General features: G+C 42.5%; 1 protein-coding gene across 4 annotated transcripts; it reads right to left on the reverse strand.

Annotated features, from left to right (window-relative positions):
* zgc:110045 (uncharacterized protein LOC664755 homolog) lies at positions 1–13,653 on the reverse strand. 4 transcript variants are annotated; one of them, XM_034152378.1, is made up of 14 exons: positions 10,756–10,780; positions 8,528–8,544; positions 7,941–8,049; positions 7,740–7,763; positions 7,590–7,622; positions 7,396–7,512; positions 6,886–7,017; positions 6,330–6,458; positions 5,188–5,277; positions 4,563–4,604; positions 4,076–4,151; positions 3,136–3,188; positions 1,627–1,796; positions 1–1,296 (listed from the first exon to the last, which is right to left on the reverse strand). In XM_034152378.1, exons 1-14 carry the CDS (start codon positions 10,765–10,767, stop codon positions 954–956), a joined length of 1,347 nt encoding a protein of 448 aa, XP_034008269.1. In that variant the 5' UTR covers positions 10,768–10,780; the 3' UTR covers positions 1–953. The 4 variants fall into 4 exon arrangements, with proteins under 4 accessions (XP_034008269.1, XP_034008271.1, XP_034008272.1 ...); XM_034152380.1 differs by lacking the exons at positions 8,528–8,544; positions 10,756–10,780 and adding an exon at positions 13,564–13,653; XM_034152381.1 differs by lacking the exon at positions 8,528–8,544 and having other exon boundaries at positions 10,756–10,784.
* Between the last annotated feature and the right edge of the window lie 340 nt (positions 13,654–13,993).

Genomic DNA, 13,993 nt, shown 5'->3' on the forward strand with positions numbered 1-13,993 from the left:
TATTCATAAAAAGTCCCATTTATTTCAAAGTCATTTCATCAACGAATTTTACAAATCTGCATTGTTTGGGGGTAGACCCACATCAGAAACACATGAATAAAACATTTATTAAAATAATTGCTCAGAATCCACTTCAGACGCTGAAAATTGAAGCATTCCAGTCATTTAGGTTTGGAAAAAAGAACAGGAAACAAAACTAGCGTACAGAAACAATGAATGAGTTATGCCAGTCCCGCTCTACAGGATTACTGTGTAGAGTGAAATCCACAAGAATCCAATGTGGCTTTAGGATAATCCCATCAGAACGGCAACAGCGCAATGCTACTACAGAACACCCAAGCCTGTTAGCACTGAGGAGAGCCTATAGTGAGGAAAGGTTAAGTTGACAATCCATAAAACCATAACAAAATCTTAAAAAAAATACTAAACACACTGACCTCTACTGTACGAGACAAACATTTTAACAGCCTGCTGCCAACAAAGCACCATACTCATGATACTAGTTTGCATGATCTAATACAAAAGTATTGTAAACTAGTGACACTGATAAAAAACTAAGTCAATATTTGCATCATGTAAAATACCTCTCCTGGAGTCTTCATATAAAGCTCTGTAACATGAATCCATTGGAAAAAAATTCCTTTTTCCAGGATACTAATATAAGCCTGAGTTACCAACATTAATTAATTCTTATGCATGTCCACAAGATAATACTGAGTTAATATGCACCTCTGCTGCCAGTTTTAATTAATGAGGACATGTTTTAACACAAACACCCTTTCAGTTCTGTTCTTAATAATCTTCCAATTTATGTGAAACAAGTGCTACACTGGCAAAACTTGCACACACTGGCGTAAGCTATTTTTAAGCCTCTATGGTCATTTTAAAATAATTTCTCATCATTTTTTATGTCTTGCCAGTCAGCTACACTGACTAGACTAATAAAGCTGACATCAATAAGGAGCGAACTTCTGCCGGTCAGACTTTTTCATGCCGGCGGTTGACATTTTTGCAGTGTAAGGGCATAAACCCTGAGCTAGGCTGGAAGCGGCTGCTGGGTGGACAGCCAGGAGAGTTTTCATGCCAAGCAGGCTGGAAACGGGGACGGCGTAATGTTGGTTTTGGAGGGCTTGTAAGGTGGAGGGAGAGTGAACGTTAATGGGGGCTTGGGTGTTTGCCGCCAGGACGGCCATAGAGGTAGCAGCATTGGAGGGAGCGGACTGAGAGAAGCTCATGTTGAGGTCAATGGGGGTCGCAGAGGAAGCGGCCTGCATGGTGTATTTAGCCATCTCTAAGCTGCAGGATGTGACGTTTGGAGGGGGGGGGGGTTCAGATGGTGAAGGGTTAAGAGGAGAAGGTGGAAAATGAAAATGGGGTGAGACAAAAAGGAGAAGGGAGGTGAGAGAAAGGAGAAAACATGAGTATCAAAGAAGGAATGTGTTAAAAAAGCAAAGACAATAAGGATTTGAATGCAGTCAAGAGACCGGAACAGTGAGATGGAACAAATCCAGCCTCACTCTGAGCACAATAACTCTGCCCTCTTAAAAAGCATGCTGTTTGGCTGTCTTATCATCAGGCTGTGGTGTGACGCCCTGCTGAGCACGGCCACCCTGCCTGAATTCTTACCTGGCGTTGATGAGGTACTGGGCGACGCTGATGCTGGCCGGCGAGCCTGTGATCGTGACTTGGCGCATGGCTGAGCCATCAGTGGCACTGGCAATTTTGATGTGAGCTCCAGAGACCTGGCGAATCTCATTGATCTTACTGCCTTGTCTTCCAATTATGCAGCCAATAAACTAGAAAAGGGAAGAATGGAAACATGTTAATGGCAAAACAGTTCATGTTTCTATGATTTTCAGGAAATAGATTTCAAAACAGCATGTGGAAGCAAATGCCAAACAGCTGTGTGATTGCAGCACCTTCTCAAAGTTATTTCAGAAGAAGACTTTACTAACATACCATAATGCTATTGTAAGATGACTTGAAATACTGCAAATCATAACACTACAGGCTTGTTTGACATTTGGGGAGATATACATTTGATCTTTTTCCCGATAATTAGATAGATCATAGATACAACTCCCATGCCTGTAAGGCAAATACAAAGCTAACTTTAGCAACCAGTTAGCTTAGCTCTGCACAAAGACAGGAAACAGATAGCCACGAAATGAACATTTGTCTACTAAACCTCCTTAACACATGCTATTTGCTCAAATGTTATTATTTACTACACTCCTGAATTAAAATCTGACACTTGCAGAGGTGTGCCGCATCTAAAGAAGGTAACATTTTAAGGTTTTTAGCAAAAATCTGTGTTTGGGGAGTAATGAGCATAGAACTTTACATTAAAATGTACATGAGCTGTTTTAAACTTGGTCAACATTCACCCAATTCTTCAATAAAGAATTCAAGGTAACAAAGGGTGAGTAATTGGTAAACAAATTATCATTATGTTAGTCTATTATTCCCTTATCCACCAAGTGCCCAAGAAATAGTCCATAACCTCAATAAAACCACAACATTTTGTTTTTGTACAGATTAAACAAACATATCAGATATAACATGATAACTAGCCAGCCACCATTATGTTAAGCTAAGTGTGTGCTTTTTATAATATGTTTTATGTAATTGCCCTACAGTATGTGTGTTTTTGCTATTGCTGTTTGCACTGTTGCACATAGCAATAGTCCCTATCTGGGCATATTAGGTTGGACTTGAGATATGAGAGTTATCTGTCCTCCAACTCTCCACAAGAATGTGAATCAACACATTTGTCAAACATTTCAACTCCTCAATCTATGTCAAAGGCTCGGATAAAACCTATACAACCCAACATCACATGTCATTCTGAGATTATTATAGATTCTGGTGATAGATTATAAAGAAACCTTATCTAAAACTGAAGTAGAATAGCGAATAGAATGCTGTATATTATTGTTTAAATGTTTTCTATTTTTGGTAATATTCTAGCCACAACAAATACTAGAATGATAATTGTGGTGTGTTTATGCAACAATTCAAGTTAATAAATGTATCCAAAATACCCAATTAAAGCTGTCATCCTAGAAAGTGTTAATGCGGTAAGTAGCATGAGGATTAGCGGTGCGGGGAGAACACAAACACTGTGACACTTACATCATTAGGTATTGCCAGCTCTTGTGAACTTGTGAGGCCAGATGCATCATATCCTGCAAAGTAGGACAAGAGATGTGAACAACAGTATGGCACTAATGGCTTCCATTTTCACTGCATGACAAGTTAACCTACTTTATCTAGTTTATCACTGGTACACTGCTAAATTAGGAATGTGAGAAAATCTTTCTATAGAGGCACATATAAACATCTTCAGCACACATTCTATGGTTTACTTTGCTACAATAAGATAAGCTACATTCTGGTAAAAGTAACAAGTATATATATATATATAAAATCAGAAATGTTGAAATGTTGTGTCCTGAGTTAGTTGTGGCAGAGTTTATGAGTACGTGGGGGGGCTGAGGTCAGGGATGGTTTGGCCGAGAAGACGATGTTAGATTTGGAGGAGAAATGTTGCAGAGGTGGAGGGTGGGGTCGAGAGATTAGGATTTGTTTTTTGGAGGGGGAAATCGGACAAATGGAGCTGAATTTCTTGGTGAGTATATGAGAAATAGTTAAATATTTACCACACTGTAAATATTTCTGAAACTTGTCACATTTACCTCTCAGAGAACTCTGTTTTAATGTATTTAATTCGGTCTGTCACATAGTGTTAATACATATTTCAGTGACTTACTTTCAATATTGCTGATAGACTATTATGGTGGCTTAACCTTGAAAAGATCCCTTTTAATATGATTTTGTTTTATCTGGTACAAATAGATTCAGATGCCGAAGCTTAACAGGTCAGTTTTTGTTATATGCACATCTCTGTTAAGCCACCTTCTACTAAAAGAAACCTGTGCGAGTGTGAAAACTCTGAGAGAATGGAGATATCGGTGTTCCTCTCTGAAGTGACAGGGGGTGTTGATGGTGTGATTCGAAGAGGAGTGAAGACAGAGGGATAGATGGACTTCCCCGGGGAGCCGTGGGTACGTACCAGGGAAGGTAGGGTTGCTCTGCCCAAGGGAAGGGAGGGGGATATGCTGCATAGCCAACTGGTGAAGCTTGGTCAACTGCAGGGTAGGAAGGAAGTTAGAGCTAACCAATCAATCTGGATTATTTCAGAGGAGCTGACAGCTACAATACAGAGCCAATCTGAAGTTCACAAACATCACAGATAGTGTCAGTGTGAAGAGATTCATTTCATTCAGAAAGCATGCTGGCTTCTCATGGCAGTCATCTGCAAAAATACAGTCACATCTACAAAGCTATCACTGATCATGAACTCTTTAAGATCTTCACTTTCATTTCAATCGATGCATGCTGCTACAATGTGTTAGTATTAGTAATGTCAACAGATCAGGGTTACTGAAGATTCATCTTTGCAGAGTAGGGAACACAGAGGGCAAAGTGGTGGCTTGGAAGGATTGGGCAGAGGGAAGGTCATAAGGGCGGGTGTCACTCACTCAAATGAGCATACTTACATCTTGATGCGCAAAAGCATACTGCCCTGGAAATGCAAAGGCCTGAAAGGAATAGGAAAGGAGATGGGGTTATATAACTGGGAGGTATAGACATGTTCGCACATGCCATGTGAAATGTGAATTTGTCGCCAGGGCAATCTCTGAGTGCAATTCTGAAAATCCATTCTCTTCCTCTTTTCCATAGCTCTAATGTGTATGGATTTGATGGGATTTCATCTAAAATGTCATCTGCTGTTTTTCCCCCTGTTTCACCATGGCCAGAAATCCAATAACACCAACAGATGTCTGATAGGTCAGAGCAGGCTGTGCCAAATTCAGGACAGCGACTAGTCAGCTCATGAGCTAAAGTCACGACATATTTTAGGTCTCACACTGCGTGGGGAATTATTAATGTAAATGGCTATTCATGTCTCCGGCACATTACAGCTTGTCCGAATACTTTCTAATGTGATCATTACCTCATCTTACTGCTTACAGCATTACAATATGAAAAGCTTATCGCTGTATAATTACACAGATGTGTCCCTCTAGTGGTGAAGAGGGCTTAATGATCTGAGTCTGAGCTCCCACTAAAAAGGAGCCCATTCAATTGTAATGTTAGAATCTCAGTTATCGTACTACTTACTTGTGCAGGGTGTTGCTGTGCTAATACTGCATGGGCTCCAGCAGGAATACCCTTAGGACGGTAGGGTATTGTTGCTCCTTTTGGTGGAGACTGGAGACACAGCATTGCAAACAAAAAAGGCAGAATTTATACACCGCTGGGAAGGAGAAAATAGCTCTTTCTGACACTGATGCATTTTATATCCCTTTTATACCTCCCGCTGAATCTTTTTATTCCCCTTTCAATCGGCTGAGAAAGTTACATGAGACCTTGGCCCGCAGAAATTCCTGATACAAATGTGAAAATACTGGAAAATAGGTCATTTCTTTTGACAAAACAAAGAGAAAGATTGAATGCTCTAAACTCATTCTTCCTACTTAAATCTATAGTTCCAATTCTCTAAAAAGAATATAAAAAAAATGATAGTATGCTATATATATCAGGGATTACCAAAAAAGGGTACGTCTGTAGTTAAAGAAATATTAATAGGGGCCCTATTATTTATTTTTTGGGGGGGGGGGGGGGGGGGGGGGGGGGGTCCCTGTCCTGTAGTGTGTTATATAGGATTTTGTGCATGTAAATGGTCTGCAAATGCTAAAATCCCCGCCCCCCGGAAACACTACCATTGGACTCCTTAGTTTACTTATGTGACATGGTGACATCACTATGTAACACTCTCACTTCTATTGGCTAGTGCTCCAACACATTGTATGTAAGGGGCGGGACATCTCTAAGTAGTTGACCAATTACAACAGAGCCGGGCCGAGCTAACTAATCAGAGCAGACTTCAATAGTAAGGCCCCTTTAAAAAAAAAAGAAAACGGAAATTATGATTTAATAGAAAAAGTATATCAACATATTTGTGTTAAGTACAAATATTCCTTTGACAAGGTTTTAGGGGTATAACAGTCAAATAAATATATTAAGAGTAATAATGTGTTGAACATCCTTACAAATATTGCCATTATTGTTGCTCATGACTTACTGCAACAACCTGAACACAAAGCTTAAGCCGTGCAGGAGTAAAAAAGTATAAATGCACCAGAAAATGTCCTGAAAGTGCTACTGAATACCTTTTACCCCCCTGTAAACAAATGTGACAGACTTGACGCCAAAATAGAGTTGTTGGACGTGAGGATCATCTGCTGTGTGACAGTGCTTACCTCCAGCATGACAGAGCAGATGTGTCTTACACACTGAGTGATGGCCTGTGGAGTGCCGGAGATTGTGACAGCCCTCTCTGTAGAGTCCGGCAGCATGTCTCCTGCCACCTGAACCTGAGCGCCTGTGGTCTTAACATGGACAGACAACAGAAGACACAAAAGCTATTTATTGCTGAAAAGTGCTCGCCATCACCCAAATTGAAATGCGGTTTCAAGCACCCCGCAAATTACCCCGAACACATTTTGACATGCAGGGAGCAGCTGCAAGCCAAATAGCAATGTGTGCTCCAATATTTGAAGAGGCGCACAGAAACATTGTCCATTCAGAATGAGTATCCACCCTCCGCCGATCTTTACAGGAATAATCAGTGGGATTTTCATGAGCAGAAACCCAAAAAATACAAAAAATGTTAAGGCAGAAAAAAATAAAAGTTTGACAGGAGTGTTTGATACTTGGTATCAAATCAGCAGGGAGGAGATTGCGTGTCCCCGTTTGGGAGCAGGAAACAGCTTCCCTATATATAACAAATTATTAAATAAATAAAAGAACCCCTACCTCTCTGATCTCCTTGATCTTGGAGCCTCCTTTGCCAATCAGGGAGCCACACTGGCTCCCTGGGAAAACCAGGCGCAGTGTCACAGGTGGCTTGCTTGTCACGTTACTGTTTGTCATCGCTGCAGTAATATCCTGAGGGAGAATTCAAAAATATGTTTTTCAGCCCAGACTGTAAGAACGTCAGCTTGATTTGACAAGTTTCCTTTTTCTGCAGACTGTGAAAAAAGGGCATTCAGTGCACTTAAAAAAAATCTTTAAAAGAATCTTGCTCTTGTGTTAAACAATATAATGTTATTGATATCTTAAAAGTTGCAGTGGGTAGTAATGGGAATTATGTTATTGGAGCAGGTTATATAAACGTAAAAAAGTACATTAATATAAGGAATAATATTCTGCACCGGTCAATAAGCAATTCTGTTCGCCTGCTCCACCTCTCCTCTCTGTCTCTCACACACACATCACACACACATCACTAGCAGTGGGGTTTGTTGCACATTCATTTCTGTGTACCTCCTCAAACTTCTGTGCGATCATGGAGAAAGCTCTGAAGATGCCCTCTGTCGGCCCTGTGATGGTAACTATTCTCTCAGGAGATGATCCCTCAGATATGTTGATACGAGCGCCACTCTGGAAACACAATTATTCAGCCTCAATTTTGTTGTAATTGATATGCCAGAACACATTAAATTAAAGTGAATGCTCACCTCCTCTCTCATTTTCTTCACTGTTTCTCCTTTCTAGAATCATGTGGGAAAATACCAAACAGGACAATTGATTAGTTTCTTTAAATGAAGACACTTGGAAAGAAAGCAGTATGAATCAATAAATGCTGATGGATTGTAAAATAAATATACCTTCCCAATTATGCTGCCAACTTCCTGTGAATGAAAAGATTACAAGGCTTAGCAAACAATCACAATTTCTTCTCAGCTTTTCACATCCAGAGCAGGAGGTAATCATTTTTACAACAATGACATGCTATTACCCGACCATTAGGTTATTACTACAAAAATACAGTCAATTATTTGAACTACTTCCGCATCTGTCAATGTTACCTTCCCATGCATCAGCAGCCTGAGAGTCAGCGTGACATTCAGACTCCCATCTGAAACCATTTCCTCCTTGTCAGACATTCTGTGTTTGCCAAGCTTAAATGTAAGCTCTCTGCAATAAAGAAAGAAACGTTTAACACAAATCCTGAGCATAACATTAACTCCAGTGTTCCAGGTGATTCAGTAAATTATCTGTTAAATAAAGAGGCAATCTACAACATTGGAGTTTTATTACAAAGTCAAACTGTGTGAAGAGGACTGATGAACGTTTTAATACACGTTTTGCCTTCTCTGTCTGTTAAGTCATTGTGTTCATCATCACTGCTCATGATAACTACCCAGTTCTTCTATGTACAGAATTACAGCCCCATTGGCGAGAAATGTATCATTGCCTGTGCTCAACAGGATGTTTTCTGGGAAAGAGTGACCAGATGTTAAGATCACCGTTTAGATTGCGGAAAAAGGTTGGACCCAAATGCAGACTACAAAAAAGGTAAAAAGGTCTATAAACAAAAAGCGAGCTTTATTCAAAAGCCGATGACAAAAAACATGACATGAACATAACGAAAGCATAAGGAAGAAACATTTACCGTAAGACTGACCGTGACTGACATGGAGGAAGACAGGAAAAACAAACAATGAATCGACCAGGAAACACAGGAAAAGACAAGACTAAATACAGGGTGGAACAAGAAACAGCTGGGTAAAGGAGGGAGAAACACAAGGGCAACAGGTGAACACAATCAGACAATCAGACACACCAGGGAAACTAACGACAGGGAGGAAACACAGGGAGAAGGACCAGACAAGAAACAAGGAGGAAAACATGAATCAGGGAGAACAGAACAGCAAAATAAACCCAAACATACAAAACTAAAAACGTGACATAACATAAGAATCGTGACAGAACCCCCCCCTCAAGGGACGGATCCTAGACGTCCACAAACACACAAACAAAGTCCAATACTTCGAAAGGGGTGGGTGGAGGGGGTCCGGAGGACGGGTCTGGGTAGACAGCCCAGAGGCAAGGCAGAGGAACAGAAGGTGGTCTCGGGCGGACGTACCGGGGGCAAGGCAGAGTTCATGGAGGAGGTCTCGGGCGGACGGCCCTGGGGCAAGGCATAGTTCGAAAAGTCAGGGGGCCGGGCTCGAGGGCGAAGACCACGGCTGGGGAACTCAGGAGGCCGGGCTCGAGGGCGAAGGCCGCTGGGGAACTCAGGAGGACACCGCAATGGGACCCCTCCAGTGTCAGCTGGATCGCCGGAGCACTGGGATCGAAAGCAGGAGCTGGTGGGACCCCTGGCGGGACAGGCGTAGACGGAACTCTGGACGGAACATGGACTGGTGTCAGTGGGACCCCGGACGGAGCAAGAGCTGGTGTCGACGGGACCTCCAACATGACAGGACATGGTGTTGGTAGGAAATCCGGCGGCGCAGGTGTTGGCGGAACCCCCAACAGGACAGGATATGGTGTTGGCAGGAAACCCGGCGGAGCAGGTGTCGGCGGGACCCCCAAAGGGACAGGACATGGAGTTGGCAGGACCTCCGACGAAACAGGTGTCGGCCGGACCCCCAACGGCACAGGACATAGGGTTGGCAGGACCCCCGGCAGAAGAGTAGTCGGCGGGACCTCCAACGGCACAGGACATAGGGTTGGCAGGACCCCCGGCAGAAGAGTAGTCGGCGGGACCTCCAACGGCACAGGACATAGGGTTGGCAGGACCCCCGGCAGAAGAGTAGTCGGCTGGACCTCCAACGGCACAGGACATAGGGTTGGCAGGACCCCCGGCAGAAGAGTAGTCGGCTGGACCCCCAACAAAACAGGACATGGAGTTGGCAGGACCCCCAGCGGAACCTCCAACGGCACAGGACATAGGATAGGGACTTGAGAGGGGACTCGAGAGGTGACTTGAAAGGGGACTTGAGAGGGAACTCGAGAGGAGACTTGAGAGGGAACTTGAGAGATGACTTGAAAGGGAACTCGAGAGGAGACTCGAGAGGAGACTTGAGAGGGAACTCGAGAGGAGACTTGAGAGGAGACTTGAGAGGGAACTCGAGAAGGAACTTGAGAGAGGGCTGGAGTCGGCCGGACAGGGACCATGGCTGTGGGGACCGGAACTGAAGCCTGGATCATGGCTGTGTGGGCCGGTATTGGAGCAGGGACCATGGCTGCTGGGCACGGAACCGGAACACGGAACCATGACTGTGTGGGCCGGCACTGGAGCACAGAAACATGGCTGTAAGGTCCGGTTCTGGAGCAGGGACCATGGCTGCTGGGGCCGGCACTGGAGCCGGAACCATGGCTGCTGGGACCGGTACCTGAGTACGAGCTGGCTTCCTGACCTTGCGTTTTTTAGAGGTCTTTTGGAGGCTCCGTGGACCTCCAAACGCCAGGCGGGATCCCAAAAAAGGGTCAGAGAATGGAGACTGACACTCAGGGCTACGCGAAAAAACTCAGAGCAATTCAGGCAACGAGCTCCTCAACCATGGCACGTTGTCCACCTCCATTTGTGCTTTTTTGAGGACAGCCTCTTTGTCCCTTTTAGCCGAGGTTCTACTCCACTCAGCATAATGACACTGAAGAGTGTACACTAGGGAGATCAAATCAAAATCAAAATCCGCTGGGTCCATAGTTGGTCGGTTCATTCTGTTAAGATCACTGTTTAGATTGCGGAAAAAGGTTGGACCCAAATGCAGACTACAAAAAAGGTAAAAAGGTCTATAAACAAAAAGCGAGCTTTATTCAAAAGCCGATGACAAAAAACATGACATGAACATAACGAAAGCATAAGGAAGAAACATTTACCGAAAGACTGACCGTGACTGACATGGAGGAAGACAGGAAAAACAAACAATGAATCGACCAGGAATCACAGGAAAAGACAAGACTAAATACAGGGAGGGGTAATCAAGGAACAAGAAACAGCTGGGTAAAGGAGGGAGAAACACAAGGGCAACAGGTGAACACAATCAGACAATCAGACACACCAGGGAAACTAACGACAGGGAGGAAAACACAGGGAGAAGGACCAGACAAGAAACAAGGAGGAAAACATGAATCAGGGAGAACAGAACAGCAAAATAAACCCAAACCTAGACATACAAAACTAAAAACGTGACATAACATAAGAATCGTGACACCAGACACAGCCAATGTGAAAGCTTTCATTAACTGTGCATAAGCTGCATCATCGTTGTTAAATCAGTCTGCAGCAGATAAAACAGGCCTCAATTTGAAACTGTCATGGCTCATTACCTTAACTATTTGGAGTGTAAAGTAGCCAGAAAAGTTGGAACAGTTATTGTAATGCAGCTAAAAGGCTGAAATTGATCAAGGGGCTGATGTTCTCTGAAGAGTTGTGGATCATTGTTGTCATCTGACCGTGTTGATGTGAACGGTTGAAGATAATCCTATCAGGTGCAATCTTCACATGGGACTGTTTCTTTAGTTCCGGCTAAACACAAGTTGTGAGAGTCTCTTGGATAAGATAAGATACAAAGGACCAGGAGATGTGAGTGTGACTGTCTCTTAATATCACACCACACAATGTCGGCTCTGTTGTAGCCGCGTATCCAATTTGTTGTATTTGCAGAACAAATAAAGAATGTCTCGATGCAGTGTAGGAAGGGCAGTTTATTGCACAATAACAGACAGTGAGAAGACTTCACGTCTAAGAAGTGCAAATGTCACCTTGTTTATTACACCATCGTGGTTCTGAGAAATGCTTTCACCAGATTTATTTTTACACCAGGCTTTGTACAAGCCACAGTTGGGAGACATTGTACACAATTTAATTTAAAAAGGGGACTGTTTACATGGACTGAGTGAGCGGAGAGACTTCACCTAGCTATTGGCATATTGCAAAAGTGGATTTACTTTCTTAGATAAAGGGCGGGAAAAAGGCAGCAGTTACAGTACATTAGAAGATATTGCTCCCTTGTCTGTATGCTAGATCTGTAGCAAGTTAGCTTACTTTAGAATAAAGACTGTAAACACCTTTCTTGATGCTGTCAAACTACAACAAAAATACCTACAAAAACATAAAAAAGATGATAACATGTAATATTTGTCTCGCACTTTACTTAATCCCTGTGAAGATGAAATACACCTGATATAATCTGTTAACAAATGACCTTAACAGGGGCTGGATTTTGATACATTTGGACAAAGCCAGGCTTGCTTTATCCCCTGCATCCAGCCTTTATGCTAAGCTAAGCTAAACGGCTAATGGCTGTAGCTTCAGATTAAATAGACAGATATGAAACTGGTATCAATCTTCTCATCCAACTCTCATAATGAGTGCTTCCCCAAAACATCAAACTATCCAACATACCCTGCTTAGATATTCACAGAAACCAAGAAATACAGATATCTCTGTTGCCATTTCACACCTAAAAAATTACCAAGATAAGTGTGGGTTTCACTGAAGTATTGCTAACTCTGGGGATAAAACAACTGGCTGAACTGGAATGTGACCAAATCAGGAAATAAATCACACTGAATTTTTCAGAAGCAGAAACACATTTACAACAAGATATTGTTCTAGCAGCTTCTAGTATTTATAATACCCGAATGAGCTAAAGGACTTACAAGTGGAGGTTGTCATCAAGACACACAGCTATTCTTCTCTCTCTGTATCATTACAAAGTTACAGTGAATACATCAAATAAACAGCACACATCTCTGTCTAATCCTATAGGCTGGGATTTGTTTAGTTAATGCTAAGACCCTTTTGACCCATTTCTGTCACCTCTAGCACGTCAGCGCCCACTCAAGACTTCCGAACAAAACACTGGTGCACAATAGCACCCTCAGAGTATACATGATAAAACAGATATACTACAGGAATCATCCTAGAGCACTGACAAGCAGACATGTGCTTCAGACAATGAAAAAAAACAGGGCATTAATCCTTGAGGGAAATAGAGAACAATGTGTAAGTGGATTACTTGAGAGGTTTCATAAGAAAATGTATTCAAAATGTGAGGCTAAAACAAAGCCATGTTTCACATTCTGAAAATTGTAATGAAAAGATCATTGTATTTTAAAAGATAATTACATACAATAGTGCTACAGTTTAGGGTGAAAAGCCCTTTAATAGAGAACATTGGTATAATGTTCTAAACATTTTGAAACAATATGTGTTAAATTATTTGTCTTTATCAAAAGGAAATTATTTCAAATATCTACATTAAATATCTATTTATAACCATCAAATATCAGACCATAAACATGGGGCCATGCAGCATGGCAATCATCCCTCAACACAAAGGTTTCACTATCAGAGATTCATGTCTGCATTAATGTGAAAATTACTATCTCTGAAGTTAAGAGAGCAACAAAGTGCTTTTAGACACAGCAGAGTGGAAAACAACCAGCACAAATTAACTAATGGGAGTCAGGAGGGGTGCATTAAAATGAAGGCAGACACTCCCTTTAGTTTTAAAGAACCAAAAAGGACGGCTAAATAAAAAGTTAAACATCAACTTTGTGTCTGGCTAAACCCCAACATTACTGCAGTCTGCAACATTGTTGGCGGTTGAATCTGAGCTGTGAGGAGTCTGACCCTGGCAGTTGTGGCTCAGCAAGAGGCCTGTAATGAAAAAAGAAGTTCAAAGTACTGACCTTTTACAAATATTTGCTCCTTTTCTGTATTTCTGGAATCTCCTAAATGAACAGCCTTTTAGTTTGTAGTCCGTGTTCAATGTTTGTCCCTTTGTTGTCAGCTATCCACAGACTGGACAGATGGTTCCCTCTGCCCTCAGACCGGCTGGAGCGGAGGCTGGCTTTGCTATTAGTCCCTCAGCTTAGCCCAAGATAAGCCCCTACGTAGGGCAAGTGAACCCGCATCTCTTGCCTAATTCTCCCTGTCACAGGCACCAAAGAGGCGTTCCTCTGCACGGAGATCCACAAGCTGCGAGGCCTGAGGGCAGGGCAAAGAGGCTCTTCGGCTGGACACTGTCCAGCACAGATAGGGCAGGCTACAGTTACAGCTCACACAACAAAAAAATTGAGAGGTCTAGCCTTTTGCAGGCATCAAAAACACACATGGAGT

Source organism: Trematomus bernacchii, unplaced genomic scaffold (genome assembly GCF_902827165.1).
Source record: "Trematomus bernacchii unplaced genomic scaffold, fTreBer1.1, whole genome shotgun sequence".
Taxonomy (NCBI): Eukaryota; Metazoa; Chordata; class Actinopteri; order Perciformes; family Nototheniidae; genus Trematomus; species Trematomus bernacchii.